This window comes from Melospiza georgiana, chromosome 5, assembly GCF_028018845.1.
Source record: "Melospiza georgiana isolate bMelGeo1 chromosome 5, bMelGeo1.pri, whole genome shotgun sequence".
NCBI classification, from domain to species: Eukaryota; Metazoa; Chordata; class Aves; order Passeriformes; family Passerellidae; genus Melospiza; species Melospiza georgiana.
Genome location: NC_080434.1, coordinates 20,978,464 through 20,992,668, shown reverse-complemented (window position 1 = coordinate 20,992,668; position 14,205 = coordinate 20,978,464). Strand labels below are relative to the sequence as shown.

The 14,205-nt window shown below is 47.8% G+C and overlaps 1 protein-coding gene across 1 annotated transcript; it reads left to right on the top strand.

Moving 5' to 3' along the window:
- Positions 1–7,864: 7,864 nt before the first annotated feature.
- SPINK2 (serine peptidase inhibitor Kazal type 2) lies at positions 7,865–13,351 on the top strand. Its single transcript, XM_058025272.1, has 4 exons — positions 7,865–8,010; positions 8,431–8,468; positions 9,094–9,203; positions 13,203–13,351. Exons 1-4 carry the CDS (start codon positions 7,962–7,964, stop codon positions 13,246–13,248), a joined length of 243 nt encoding a protein of 80 aa, XP_057881255.1. The 5' UTR covers positions 7,865–7,961; the 3' UTR covers positions 13,249–13,351.
- The last annotated feature ends 854 nt before the right edge of the window (positions 13,352–14,205 follow it).

Genomic DNA, 14,205 nt, shown 5'->3' with positions numbered 1-14,205 from the left:
TTGGTGACTCACTCCTGAGTATGCCCACAACCTGCTCAGCCCATGCTGCTGGAAAGCCCTGCCAGACACAGCCCTGCAGCTCAATCAAGATAAATACCACCTGTCCCCTTCCTCCCCTCGAGAACCAGCACAGGCACACTTGTGAGCAGAAGAGATCCCAGCCCTCCCAGATGAGGCTCAGAGTGAGACACTGTAGAGACAGAAATTCCTATGTGAATTAGCAAGGGAAAGAGGGTCAGCTAGGAATGGCCCTTTCTACCTGCCACCATTCCTTGGTCACAGCTCCTGGGAAGCTCTGGGACTGCCAGGCAAGGATCTGAACGGCTGGGTGAGATCTCACATGCCCCAGACATCCTCATGCCCTCATTCCTGCACAGCCCTGTCACTCCTGCCACGCTGACAATGGCTGTGGAAGCACCGAGCCCGATGGAACGGGCAGGTTCACACTGAGTTATGGATGTCTCCAGCCCAGCAAGGAACAGAAGCAGTTCTGCACTGCTGATGCTGTGAGGATGAGACCACTACATTACAGTACCATATTATCCAGCTGACAGCCTAAATGGACCATTGAGCTCTTCACCCTAAAAAAATGCTGCAAACAAAACCAGTCACGCAAGCAGGCAAGCCAGAGCACTTACCGTGTGCAAGGCTGCCACCACATGGCACAAGGACAAGCCTGTAGATTCCTTGAGCCAGGGCAGGAGAGGGGAAAACACACCTCCAGCCAGCCCTCGCCTCACTAACCAGCTGCAGCCAAATCGTGAGGTCTCAGCTGGATCAATTACTTTGGTCGGGTTCCTCTTGCACCCTTCCATCCACTTTAAGTCACTAAAATCTCTTGTGAAGAAACCACCTGAATCTTGTAAAATGGAGATTCCTAAGACATGGATGAGATCTGGCCATTCTCACTACAGAAAATTTGAATAGAGTAAAATCAGTTTAACAGTGTCCCACAGACCAGAAAAGTCTGGGCTCAGCAGAGTCTGAGAGCACTGATAGACAAAAATCTACCAAGCTTTTGCAGCTCCTAAGCTCACACTGCTCATGGCATGGAACTACTGCAAAAGCATGACACTTCCAATAATGGCTGGGCAGCCTTGGCCCCTCATGTTGAACTGCAGAGCAGTTCAGGTAACTGTGGTTCTGCTCTGCAGTAACAGAGCCAAAACACAAATGCAGAAGCAAGAGGAGCAAGAGAAATCACAGCTTTGTGTTGGAGGAGTACAGGCCAAGTCAGGCCATAGAAGGATGACAGGGAAACAGAGCTGACATTTACCTGCCTCCATCATCTGTCACTATAGGACACGAGATAACACAACATGGCTGCTCTTTTCAAGGTAAAAAGGGACCTTTTAATTTCTCATTCCAACATTTACAGACTTCCAAAAGTGACAGTGGATTGGAGGGTGAAAGTGCCACCTCTCCAATGACACTTGACAAACTAATAGTCCATCAAATTTCTCCTCCTCCATAAAAGAATGCAAAACAATAAGTTATTTACATAAAGTGTGTGAGAAAGTTCGTTACAAGAATGTAAACTCAGAAGGCTTAGAAAATCTTAAAAAATCAGGGCCACAATCATCCTCAAGCCCAGGCAGTGTTTTGGGGATTCCTTAGTTTTGAGGGTGCTCCATCCAGCAGAACCACACAGAAATGGTGCCTCCAACAAGTCCCAGGCTTTGTCACCCCCTCCTCTTTTTTGCCGTTCTCCTCTCTTGACTGATGGCAGGTTTCTGATGAAAATATAGAGCCCAAAGTGGTGGCTGGCAGTGGTTCAGACAGCGAGACACAACCAGACATGGCAAAGTGGTGCCTCTGTCACTGGCCTTCACAGAGAAGGGACAGCCTCCAGCAGCACTGAGCCTTCGTGGCAGTGGTGCCTGCCATCTTTGCAGCAAACTCATCTCCATTTCCAAGCTGTCATCATCTTCCCTGGTCAATAAAGGTCTTTTTATCCTCCATTTTACCGGGCAATCCATCAGGTGGACAGGCATCAAAGCCTGACTGAGATAAACCAGCCAACTGTGAAACCCTTATCTGCAGTTCATCCTCACTCCCAGAGACCATAAAGCACATTGAGTGGGTTCTTCAAGATAAGAATACCTTTCTTTATAGGGTCAGAGAGAGCACAGAGTGCCATGAAACATGCTCAGGGCACAGTGCTGCATAAACAAGGCACTGGGAAAATGGAGATGTTGAATACACTTCCCCTCCTCCCCTCCCTCTGCCCTGTTCAGAGCTACTGTCTGTGCCTTTCCCCCAGCATGGATCAGGGAAACTCATACATACCCAGCCCAAGGGTTTTCTGTTCAACTAGAAGCTGGACAGAAGCTCTGCTGGAAGAGAGATCACATTTATTAAGTGATCACACCACTCTCAGAGCTTTTTCCTGGAGGATGAAGAGGGTGTGAGGCTGCCTCTGAAAGCAGATCTGCATAGGAACTGCCCTGGCTGAAACCACTCTATGATAAATAAGTGGGCATTAAAGAAGATGCCTTTGGCTTTTCCAAGTGTCTTCTCATATGGAAGTAAGACAAGTATTGCTGGATCAATTCACTTTCAAGCACTGTACTGATGCAGTTGCAGCTTTGCTCCCAGGGACACCCTCTGCCCTTTCACAGATGAAAAAATTTCTGCTGACCTCCAGCCGTGCTGTTCCTCTATAGCTGCAGGTCATCTGTGGGGTTTGGGCTTAGCCTTAGCACCCAGAAAAAGCTGAGCAACCTTCTGGGTGGGTTCCCTTAACCTTGCCTCCTGTAACAGCTTAAGCAGTTAGAAGCAGCTTTTACAGCCTGTCTTGAAACTTTCTGCTCTTTGAGAAAACTTTTTACATAAGAAATGCCCCTGGGACCAACCACCTCCCTCCAAAGGGGTTATGGTCCCAGGCAAATCAATAAAGTGTGTCCCCTTCAGCAGGATGGTGGCCCAGCTCTGCCATGAGTCATCTGAACTAGCACACAGAGAGCAGAAGTCAAAGCCAGCACTTGGAAACCTGTCCATGACAGATCAAGTAGACAGATATGCTTAACTGAGCTGAAAACAACAGCAGGAGAGAACTTCTGGAGGAGAGAGAAAAAGGAAAACTATGTTTATTTCTGCCCATCAGGACAGCCTTCAGTAGTTTTCTGAAGGCTCCAGGGACTCCTAAAGCCCTTATTCAAGCCTGATAATGGCAGCAATACACACACATCTCCCACCCCCCAGGCACAAGGTGCTGCTTTGTGCTGTGACAGTGACTGACAGCATGAGCAGATCCAGGAATGCTTGGGACCCCCTGCAGCCCCTTCCCCACTGTCCCACAGCACAGGCAGCAGTCCTGTCCCAATGCACTGCCCACAGGTCAGCAATGCTGCTTAGGGCAGGCACAGAACACTGCAGCACCTGCAGCCACCCCTGCCAGTGAGCACCCCCACACTGCACGTGGGTGGGAAGCAGCCACACAGAGTGGGCAGCTGGCCAGCCAGTAAATTGATTGCAAAGACAGGCAGGTGATAGATGGGATTCATGTGGGAAACAGGAGAGGATAAATTGCCCATCTGTGACTGATACAGCAGAGAACAGCACATGATGGAGCAAAATGAATGGGCACAGAGGGATCAAGGATGGAAAGACTGACTGGAGTGTAAATAATTGAATCCCAAGGCCTGGATCCTGTCTTTGGGACTACGTGGGATTGCAAACGTAGGAGCACAACTGAAAGGAATGATTCATGGGCTGTGTGTGACAGATAGGACCCCCAGAGCAATCTCTTAGTGGTGTGGAGGTGGGAATGCCACTTGACAGGATGGTGAGGGAGTGTATGAGATGAGGAGCTTCCTCCACATCCTTCTGTGAACCTTTGAACCCAGCCTCTATGGAAACAACCTGGAAGGGTCCACCAAAATTAGAGGTGATGCCACAGCTTAGCACTCAGGGCCTGGGCAGGGACACAGTTTGTCAGTGGGAACCAATTCCCTACACACAACGAACCCAGCCTTACACCAAAAGCACTCTGCTCAGTGCTGCCAGCTTCTTCCCTGCAGGAATCTTTGTCAGGGAGACTAAAACATTAGAAAAATCAGCTCTATCCCCTCTGTCCATCTCTGCCCTGCTGCTGTGCAGGTTCAAGTTGGCAGAATCAGCAAGTAAGTGAGTGCCAAACTATTTCTAGGGCATTCCAGTCTCACAGGAGGCAGGAGCCCCCGAGTGCCTTAGGAAGGAGGCTTTCAGCAGTGCCACCCCAGAGCGGCGTGCTGAAAAGCTGCTCAGAAGCACTCTTGATTGTCCTGTGCTGTGTTGCTTGGTTTTGGCCCTGAAATTACTCAGATGGAAAGACAAGGTCCTGTTCTTAAGGCAGGAGACTCACATGTGCATGGCACAAGAGCAGCTGGGACGTGCCCAAGCACCTGTGCCCTTCTAGATCGCCTGCAGCAGGGCAGGCCCATCAGCTGCAATGTCCTGCTGCTGCTGTGGATTTAACACCGTCCCCCAAATGACTGGGGGCTGCCAGAGGACACTAACTGCAGCTCATGTGTGCCCACAGCATCCCTCTCACCAGCCTCTGCTCTCCCAGAGGCCATCAACAATGGCCAAGGGAAAACAGGAGCTGTGTGTCGCCCTCCTGCCTGCAGCAGCCCACAGGGACCTGTTCAAATGGGAATTTTCATGCTCTTAAGGCCACCTATGCTTTCTTACCTTGCAATTCTATTTTTTTCTTCCAAGTTTAAACCTTTAGCACCTGCCACAACCTTTGGCAAGGAGGATATTTCATGCCACACTGCTGAATCACAGAGGTAGCAGGCAATCCAGTTCCTTAGTCCCAATCTCCCAATCCTCCTGGTGCTTGGACTTCTTCCTGTATCTGTTTTATGAGGTGATGAGGTGATAGATAGGTCTTTTTTTTTTGTTGTTGTTGGTTTTTGTTTTTTTTTTTTTTTTTGAGATTGTGAACAAATTTTATGCTGAGATCTGTTGTTACATAGCTCATTTCCAACCTGCCATGCCACTCAAACCCTGGGAAGGGTGGCAGAAAGGGACCTTTGGGTCTCTACCCCCCTGACACTTGGAACAGGATTACTGGCAACAGTAGATCAACAAAATTATAATCTTGTCTAGCTGAGTCCTGAAAATCCCCAAAGATGAAGATGGCAAAGGCCACAAATATTCAGCACATCTTCTTTCCAAGAAACACTAAGAGTATGGGGAAAGTTCAGATTTTCTCAAATAGTTACTCAAAAATGAGCGTCAGATAGGGATGAATGGATGTAAAGTGCAGCTCTGTGGGGAAGGACTTGGTGTGCTGGTGGTTGAAAAGTTGGACATGTCTTGTCAGTGTGCACTTACAGCCCAGAAAACCAAACATATCCTGGGCTGCAATGAAAGAGAAATGGCCAGTGGGTCAAGGGAGTGATTTTCCTGCTCTACTCCACTCTCACAAGACCCCACCTTGGGGTGGTCACAATCAGTGCCAATCTGTGCAGCAGGTACATCTCAGAAAGACCTGGTGGCACTCACTGGGCAGCAGCAAGGCCATGGAGCACCAGAAGAGTCTGACTGAAGTCCAAATAAATTCTAGCTTCCAAGCACAGAGGGTTATTCCACCGAGCATAAGGCAGAAACAGACCTTCTCTGTAGGGATGTAACTTCTAATTGTGCCTTGTTCCCTGCAGCCTATATTCTAGGTTCATTATTGTCTCTCATGTTTGTTAATCAGCTACCTGATTTTAACAAGAAGATAACTTCTAGGAGATATGCAAATAATTCTGCAATTTTCCTTTCCAATGACTCAGCATTTGCATCAGAAATGTGTTAACAGAATACAAAAGCTATTAAGAAGCTGTCTGCATAATTACACTCTTCCTTGCCTCCAGTTCTTAATAATTTATGAAAGAAAATTAGTATCTTGTAATATTCAACCTTGCCAGAAGAAAAATTTTGTAAGTTATCTTTTCTTCTGGTTAAAATCTCATTTCTACAATTTTCCCTTCTCTAAAGACTAGTCTCTAAAATTTTACTTAAATAAGGCAAAATTAAATACTCTCAGTAGAAAAATATAAGTAACTGAAACAAATTGCTTTCAGAATCGAGGAGACTGGCACCAGTTTCAAATAGGATTGTCACACTTAGAGTCAATAGAGCACTTTTATTTTACCTTTCTGTATTTTCTCCAGGATAGATCACATGGCTGTGACTGAGTTCATTACTGTCACAGAAAGGCAAGTGAAGTCATGTTTACCCACATGGTCCCATTCATGCCATGTATTTGGGATCAAGAGCCACACATTGATGATCATGGAATTAACATTAAATATGTTGGAAAATACATCAGTGTAGAGAACATTTTTAGGGGGGCAGCTATTCTCTTAGGAGACACAATGACAGTACACACCCACTCAGTGCCTGTTGTGCAGGAGTTGTTCAGGAGAAAGAAAGCTGGTCTGGGCTACCTACAGGTGGGACACTGAGCTTTTACTTGGTTCACGTTGTTCAGGCTTTTTTTTCTGAGCAGGAGCTTGGAATTTAACTGTTTAGAGGAAGTTACAATGTTCACAACCTAAGAGATAACTTCTACCCTTGGTTTTGCTTTCTTTACCTTCCTCATGGTTCTGCTTTCTTCACCTTCAGCTGGCCCTTCTCACTTTGAAAAATCACATCTTCAAGAAACAAGGAAACCCACCACAGCATAACTCTCCAGTATTTAAGCCCTTACAATCCTTCCCCCCAGGATGACAATTCCAGCAACCATCCCACCAAAAACAAGGTAACAGAAAGACACCCTCATCTCCACTGGCTTAACAGGGAAAGCTGGGACAGAAAGCTGGGAAAGCTAGGGAAGGAGATCAGGCAGAGAGAAATAACCCTCTGCATGCTTCATCAGCCACAAAACATTCTGATTAGGCATCTTGCTTAAAACAGCCAAGCCAGGGGCCTTTGCATGAAACATGCCTTGTGTTGGGCAGTAAACACAAAGGTGTGCACGGAATGGAAATCTGAAACTGCAATCAGCTTGCAGAGGTTACCTGGAGGAATAAGAACATATTAAGCAGATAATAAAATAACCTCCCTATGATGCCATGTAGGCAGAGCACACTGTCAGAAAGAAAAAAAGCCATACTTGAAAGGACTCAGAGGTTGACACGCAGACAGAAAAGGTGTGTGTGATATCTGTGTATGTACCTGTGTGGGACATATTCAAACACTTGACAGTTCTAATCCCAGTTCACACGCAGAAGCACAGGCAATTTTACAAGAAGTTCATACCCTAGATTTTGGGAAACTGCATAAAAACATTTGCAGAGCCAGACCCTGTGCAAAGCCAACCTCTGGGCTCTGCAAAGCTAACCACTCTTATCAGTGACTGCCAGATGAGATACTCTTTGGATAGCAGTGCTGCCGAGACACCAGCCATGCTGGTGGGACAGTGTGCCAAGGCTTTCCAGCCCCCTCTATGTATTCTCACGCCTTTGGCGGCAGGCAGGTTGCGTTATTGCCGGGACAGTTTTTCTGTTCCTTCTGTTAGAGGCGCACTCACAGCTCAGCAGAAGCCATTTCATGTCACTTTATGACGAGACGGGGGCCCTGACCTTAAGAGCCGCACGGCAGGGCGTGCGTATTTCCAACCTGCCTGCACTGCCCGAGACACTGCGATCAAAGCACAGCCCCGAGGGGCTGGGGCCGAGGAGGGAAGCCCGGGGCACGCTGGAATCCCGGCCGGAATCCCGCCCTCCCCATTGACTGTGCTGCCCCCCTGCACAGCTCTGACGGGAGAGTTTTCCATCCCCGTGAGCGCGCTCCTGGGCAGGTCCCCGCCGTGCCATCCCAGCCGTGGGCGTCCCCGCGGCCGCCCCGCGCCCCGCCCGGTACCGGTACCGGTCCCGCCCCGCGCCCCCCGTTGGCTCCCGCGCTGCCGCGGCCGTTGCGCCCCGAGCCGCCCCCGCTGTCCCCGCTGCTGTCCCCGCTTCTGTCCCCGCTCAGGTGGCGACATGGCGCGGCCGCTGGCGCTCCTGCTGCTGCTGCCCGTGCTCCTCGCCGGTACCGCGCACCGCGCCGGGCCGCTGGCGGTCGGGAGGGGAGCCGGGGAGGTGGGAGGCGGGCTGGTACCGTGTCCCGGCCGGTGCCGTCCCAGGAAGGGGGAGCCTGAAGCGGTGCCGTGCCCCGGCTGGCTCAGCGGAGCGGCGGCGGGATCTAAGCCGGGGGTGGGCACCGGAGCCAGCCGGAGGCACGGCGGGGAGCCGGCGCGGGATGGTGCCGGACGGCCGGGACCGGGACTGCGGCTAGACCGGGGGATGGCGGGGTCGGACCGCGGCTGCCCAGGGTGTCCCCGGAGCGGACAGAGAGGGGTCAGGGTGCCGGCACGGGCAGCGTGCGGTCGGTAACAGCCGGGGCCGGTCCCGCGTGCTCGGGGCGTTCCGTGCGGGGCCCGGCGCCGTTAACGCTGCTCGCTCTCCGCAGGTCTCCTGTGGTGTCCCGGAGCCATGGCCAGCTACCCGGTGAGTGCCGCCGGTTCCGCTGCCCCCCTGCCTCCAGCCAGGCCTCCCGCTGCCCCGGCCCCTTCCCCAGAGCCGCGGGCCGCACGCTGGGGCTGTGAGCCTGGCCCGGGTCCCGAGCCCGGCCCTCGCTCAGCTGGGGTCTCTCCCCGCAGCTGAGGCGCCCGGGACGCTGCTGGCTCCGCAGCACACTCGCCCTGGCCGTGCCCATCTCTCACCATCTCCCTCTGCCCTTCATGCCCATCTCTCACCATTTCCCTCTGCCCTTCGTGCCCATCTCTCACCATCTCCCTCTGCCCTTCGTGCCCATCTCTCACCATCTCGGTCTGCCTTGCCCTTGATGGGCACTCCTGTCCGTGTGTCCCGCTGATGCTCAGCAGTCGGAGGCGCTGCGCTGTGGGGCACACACAAGTCCTGACACCACAGCCAAGCCGTGCCAGGCAGCAGGAGCCAAGCCTCAAGTGATCAATTCCCATAAGAGCATGAAAGATAATGTGGCGCTTTAAAATGCTGTGCCAGCTCCCCATGGACACCTTTTTTTCTGTGCATGCCAGGATTCTTAAGAAGCTGAGCAGAAACCTGTTTCAAATGGTGTAACTTTGACTTCTCTTGTACCTGTCTTCCCCAGCCCAACTGCGCTCGGTATGGGAACTACATGTGTCCAAGGGACTACCATCCAGTTTGTGGCACTGATGGAGAGACCTACGGAAACGAGTGTGTGCTCTGCCTTGCTAACAGGTAGTCAGTTCTGTCCTTCCCTTCCCTACGTGCAAGCAGAACATTCACCCTGACATTCCAGATAACTGAAGCCAGATAATTTACTGGCTTTGGATCATTTGCACTGCTGCACTGCAGTTTCAGCAGTGTCCTCTCAGCTGTGTATCCCTTGCAACAGATTTTATCGTGGTACCTGTAAATGGCTTAGATTGAATTCGGTCAGCTGGATGTACTGAATATTTGTATTACTATTTCCTGAGAAGGAGCATCTTAGAGGAGCTTGCTTGTCATGTTCATACAATGCCATACAACCAATAAATATAATGCCAGACCCACACTTTCCATCAGAAAACATGAAAGCTCCCACCTAAAATGCAGCTTTACATATAAAATATTTATGTTCAAGATCCAAACTCCTGTACTTATTTTCACAAAGAACAGTAAGAAAGCCAGATGTTAGGAGAAAACCCTGTTTTGCCTTCACGTTGTCTAAAAATCAAGAAAAAGACTGCCTGATATTTGAGAGGGGGTATTTTATTCCTTAATAGTTTCATTTTTTAAAAAAACAAACTGAAAACACAAAACACAGAGAATTGGTATCTAATGAGCATTATTAGCCTCCATTAGAATTGACTGTAAACCTTTCTTTATAGAGCAGTCTCTCAGTACAAACTGAGAGGAGCTGCTGTGAATAGAAATTTTGATGGTAAAAGGCAATTTATATTAATGAAATAAAAGATTTTCTGTTTCCAGCAGAAGGTATACGTGAGAGTAGTAGAATGACAGAAACAAAACTGTGAACAGATAGATGTCAAGAAAGGGAAGGCTGAAATGAGTTTCTGACTTTGGGGCAGAGGAGAGATTAATTCTGACCAGACAATCTACAAAATTCAAATTGCCAAGATAAAAGAAACATAGGCCAAAATAAAGAAAGTGACAAAGATATCAAAGGACACTTAAGGTAATGTTATAAAGAAAGTGCTGAAATGTGTCATGCATATCTGAAGAATTTGTTACACTTTCACCAGAGCACAGCACAAACAACCCAAGCAAGTGACAAATTGCAAAGAGAATTGGTAAACCTACAGTTTAGGAAAAAAAAAGAAAATTAATCAAAATTCACACACAGTAGAATCTGTTAAAAGGGAAGTAAAGAGGTTCTGGCATGTTACATATTAGGAACCTACCCGTCTTTCCTGCCTCGAGTGATGTTGGAGTAAGTTATTAAGTGATTGGCTTTGTACATAGCCAGAGGTAAAGAGGAATGTAAGCAAAGCAGATAGAGATTTGTCACAAATAATCCGATCAAATCCATGAGATTTAGTTTTTTGGCACGATAACTGGCCAAACAGAGTAGGAGGAAATAGAAGTATTGGTGCATGACATTAATAAGGCAGTTTACATTATCTCCACTTGACATTCACATAAGCAGACAAATAGTTATTCAGCTGAAATTGTTAAAGGATGAAGTCACAGAAGTTTGAAATGCTTTGGTTCAAAAACAGTGATCAGCATTTTACATTTTAAAGAGCTATCACATTTTATATAATAAAAAATGCAAAATGGCAGGGATATGGTGATCTGTGCAGCATATTATAAAAATTCCCAGAGATCTGGAGAAATAGAGTGAAATCAGTACAGTAAAAGACAAAAAGAAGTGCTGAGTATTGCCCATAGAGAGTGTAAATCCATACTGTGGAGATAGAGACAGGAGAACATCTCACAACCTAAACAGTATATTTAATCCTTTCAGAACTGAAGGATGGGCTTTGAGATCCAGCTTTCTAGGATTTCTAGGATGCTTCATTTTTTTAGGCATGATCCCTCAGTTCCAGATGGATGCATGGCAGATTCCTGAATACAGCAGTGCACACAGAACAAAGGGTTCTCCACTCAAATCTGCTGCTTATTTCAACTCCTTAAGTAATTCCTTAAGTAATTAGTGATGGGGCTTATGTCTTTTTAGTATAAGATGTGAAGTACATCTTTTGTGTGATACATGGGATTAAATCCAATTATAAACACAAGATAGAATTTTGTCTTAACCATCTTTTTTTGCTGTCTTCTTACATGCTCAGAAACATGTTTTTGGGTCTGAAGGGGCACAGGGTGGTCAGATACTCTCCTGACCATTTTTCTTTTATAGTTCAGTAGTTGGCATATTTGGGGGCCTTCTAGTTCAGCTTGGAGTTGCTGTTCTAAAGTGTTTGACTTGGCATGAACACAGCACAGATAAAACATTTTGCTTCATTGGAGGAATTTCAGCTTTGAAAAACAGTCCATAGTCATAAGCAATGATCATTCCACTCCAAATAATCTAAGGTACAGTCTGTCACACTTGTTAGGAAGACAGAACAAAGAGATTTTTCTGCCCTATTTAGCAGGCTGCATCACTAGTTGCTGAAATAGTGCAATGTGGTGATACAGAAACGGATATAGGGACACATCCAGTACTAAAATACAAAACAGTCACTTCTCAATTAACTTGGAGTGATTCTCAATGGCCATCTTGCAGGTTTTGTTCTAGCCCATAGTTAACCCCATGAAGGGACTTCTTGGAGAGAGTTGTACTTCCTGATGGCCGAGACAGAACTGGGCTCTTTTAGCCATGAAGGAATGTGTGGGCACCTGGAGAGCCCTGTGCGAATCCATAGAGTGAAGGAATGTGTGGGCACCTGGAGAGCCCTGGGTGAATCTAGAGTGAAGGAATGTGTGGGCACCTGGAGAGCCCTGGGTGAATCCATAGAGTGAAGGAATGTGTGGGCACCTGGAGAGCCCTGGGTGAATCCATAGAGTGGGTGAATCCAGCTGCAGAAGAGGCTGATGCAGTTGACCCATGATAACCTGAGACACCTGGAGCAAAGGTGCAGCACAAACCCTCCCCATCCTGGCTCTGCAGTGAGGCCCCTTAATTGTAAGACCAAAGTTCGTTTTCTTTCTTACTTTATTTTTTTCTTTTAAAGTTTAGATTTAATCTATTCTTAAGTGGTGCTCACATGCAAATCCCAGTTCTCTTCCACACTCAGTGCCCAGTAGCAATGACAACATCTGATCTTAGTTTAAACCTAGTCCAACAGCAATACATGCTCTTTGGAAATAGATGCAGCAGATTGAGGTGTCTCTGCAGGGTTTAGTGTGAGGGTGTCCTTCAGCCAGAACCACTCTTTACATCCTTGCTGGTGTTTTACATCCCCTGGCCTTGATTTTGCCTTTCATATTACTGATCTGCCTTCTGGCACTACCTTGTGGTTAAAAGATCCCTGATAAAACTACTAACTAGTACAGATTAACCCTGATTTTGGGTAAACATAAGTCTCTTGAATTTCATGAGGAGTAAACCAGCTTGATTCTATTGAGATAAGGAAGCAAACTGATCATCTGGGACAATTTGCATTCTATTCGTTTCTTTTTCTATCTGCATTTGCCTGGTAAATTGAGATTTGTAAATGGAGTACCCCAAAATACTGTGTATAGGACTTACAAGAAAAACAAACCAGTGTTTCCAAACTAAGGAGTGCTTGGCTAAAATTTCCTTAAAGAAGATTCCACCATTCAGAGAACCACACATTCAAAATGTAGCAAAGCCTCAGATGCCGAGGTGCATCGGGATGCACACCCTTCCCACTGAATTCCCATGTGAAAGGGGAAATGCTGTAAGCATTAGAACTGGTTTGCACCTAAGAGACTGCAAAGCTTAACTTGTATTAGTGCTTTGTAATGGACATGTTAGTCCTCATGGTGTGATTTGTCATGTGGTGTGACAGTTCTCAGATTTGCAGATGGTTTTATCCGGTTTTATAGGTAACAAAGCCTGTGGTAAGTTACTCACTCTGTGTATGTGATTTCATAGATTTTCGCATCATGGTTACTTTGTGGTGATGCTTTCAGTAAGTGATGCAATTAAAGCAGCACTGCATTTAATTGAACCCACAGAAAGAAATGAGAGAGTCCAGTTTATAAAATGTGTCTGTAAAATTCAAGTAGTGTTCCTGTTCTAATATATTTTTCTTCTGTTTGCAGGGAAGATCATACGCGTATAGAAATTGCCCATAAGGGACATTGCTGATACTACAGATGGCTGCTTTTCAAGAAAATTAGAGGGTCACAGACAATCCAAATGGAAGCAATGCCTTAAGTGCACCTTCTGTGCAGCCTGTCTTAATAAACAAACTTGCATATTTAAAGTTTGCTTACTGTATTAAAACCAATGGTTGTAAACTTACCCATAGTACAGTTATAACCTGAAGCCTGATGTATTTTCTTGCTAAAGATGGATCATAAGAAGGGGATGTCCTCTCTCTATACCAGAAGATCATTTGTCCAGAGAAGGGATTGAGTGCACCAAGGAAGGGAGTGGGTACCAAGTGCCATTCCCACAGTCCCCACAGGGATCAGGGAGGCCCCAGCATCTCTGTCAGAGGCAGTGCTCTTTGGTTCTGGGATATTCTGAGCCCACAGGTGCCAGCAACCCCTGGAGAGCCACTGGAGGAGTTTCTTGTGGCAGCTACCAAACTGGTGGTGGCAGCCTGACACTGGTGGTGCCAAGCCTCTGCCCCTGGCTGCCTACCCACAGGTTCTGCCGGTGGGGACAGTGACCCGGGCACCCTCTGCTCTTGCTGCGAGTGAGGGCTGTTTTGGGATGCTGGAGGCAGGGGCAGGGGGCATGCACTGCCCTCCAGGTGCCCATCCCTCTGGGCACTGCTCCTGGGGCCGTGAGGCCTCCGGCCTGGCTGGCGCCCAAAGCCACTTCCTGTGGCAAACATCAAAGCAAAATGGGAAAGCTCAAGACTCCTGTGAAGGCCTGCACTCCAGAGTGGCTCTGGTGGGCCTTCCCACAGGGAGGGTGAGCAAGAGCTGGGATTTGGTCCTCTCCTTGTACCTGTCATGGATATGGGCACATATCTTAGGTTTGTTCTTTCTGTTCCACCAAACAAGAGCTTTTTGCATGCTGATTGAAATTAGCTGTGTTGGGGCTGTCCTACAGTGCTTGGTAACACACAGGTGGCTTTTAGCTTTGATGTCA

Coding starts and splice junctions, on each gene's coding strand:
- SPINK2 (XM_058025272.1), top strand. CDS start 7,962: ATGGCGCGGCCGCTGGCGCTCCTGCTGCTGCTGCCCGTGCTCCTCGCC. Junction 8,011..8,430: donor GCTGCCCGTGCTCCTCGCCG/GTACCGCGCACC, acceptor CGCTCTCCGCAG/GTCTCCTGTGGTGTCCCGGA. Junction 9,204..13,202: donor GTGCTCTGCCTTGCTAACAG/GTAGTCAGTTCT, acceptor TTCTGTTTGCAG/GGAAGATCATACGCGTATAG.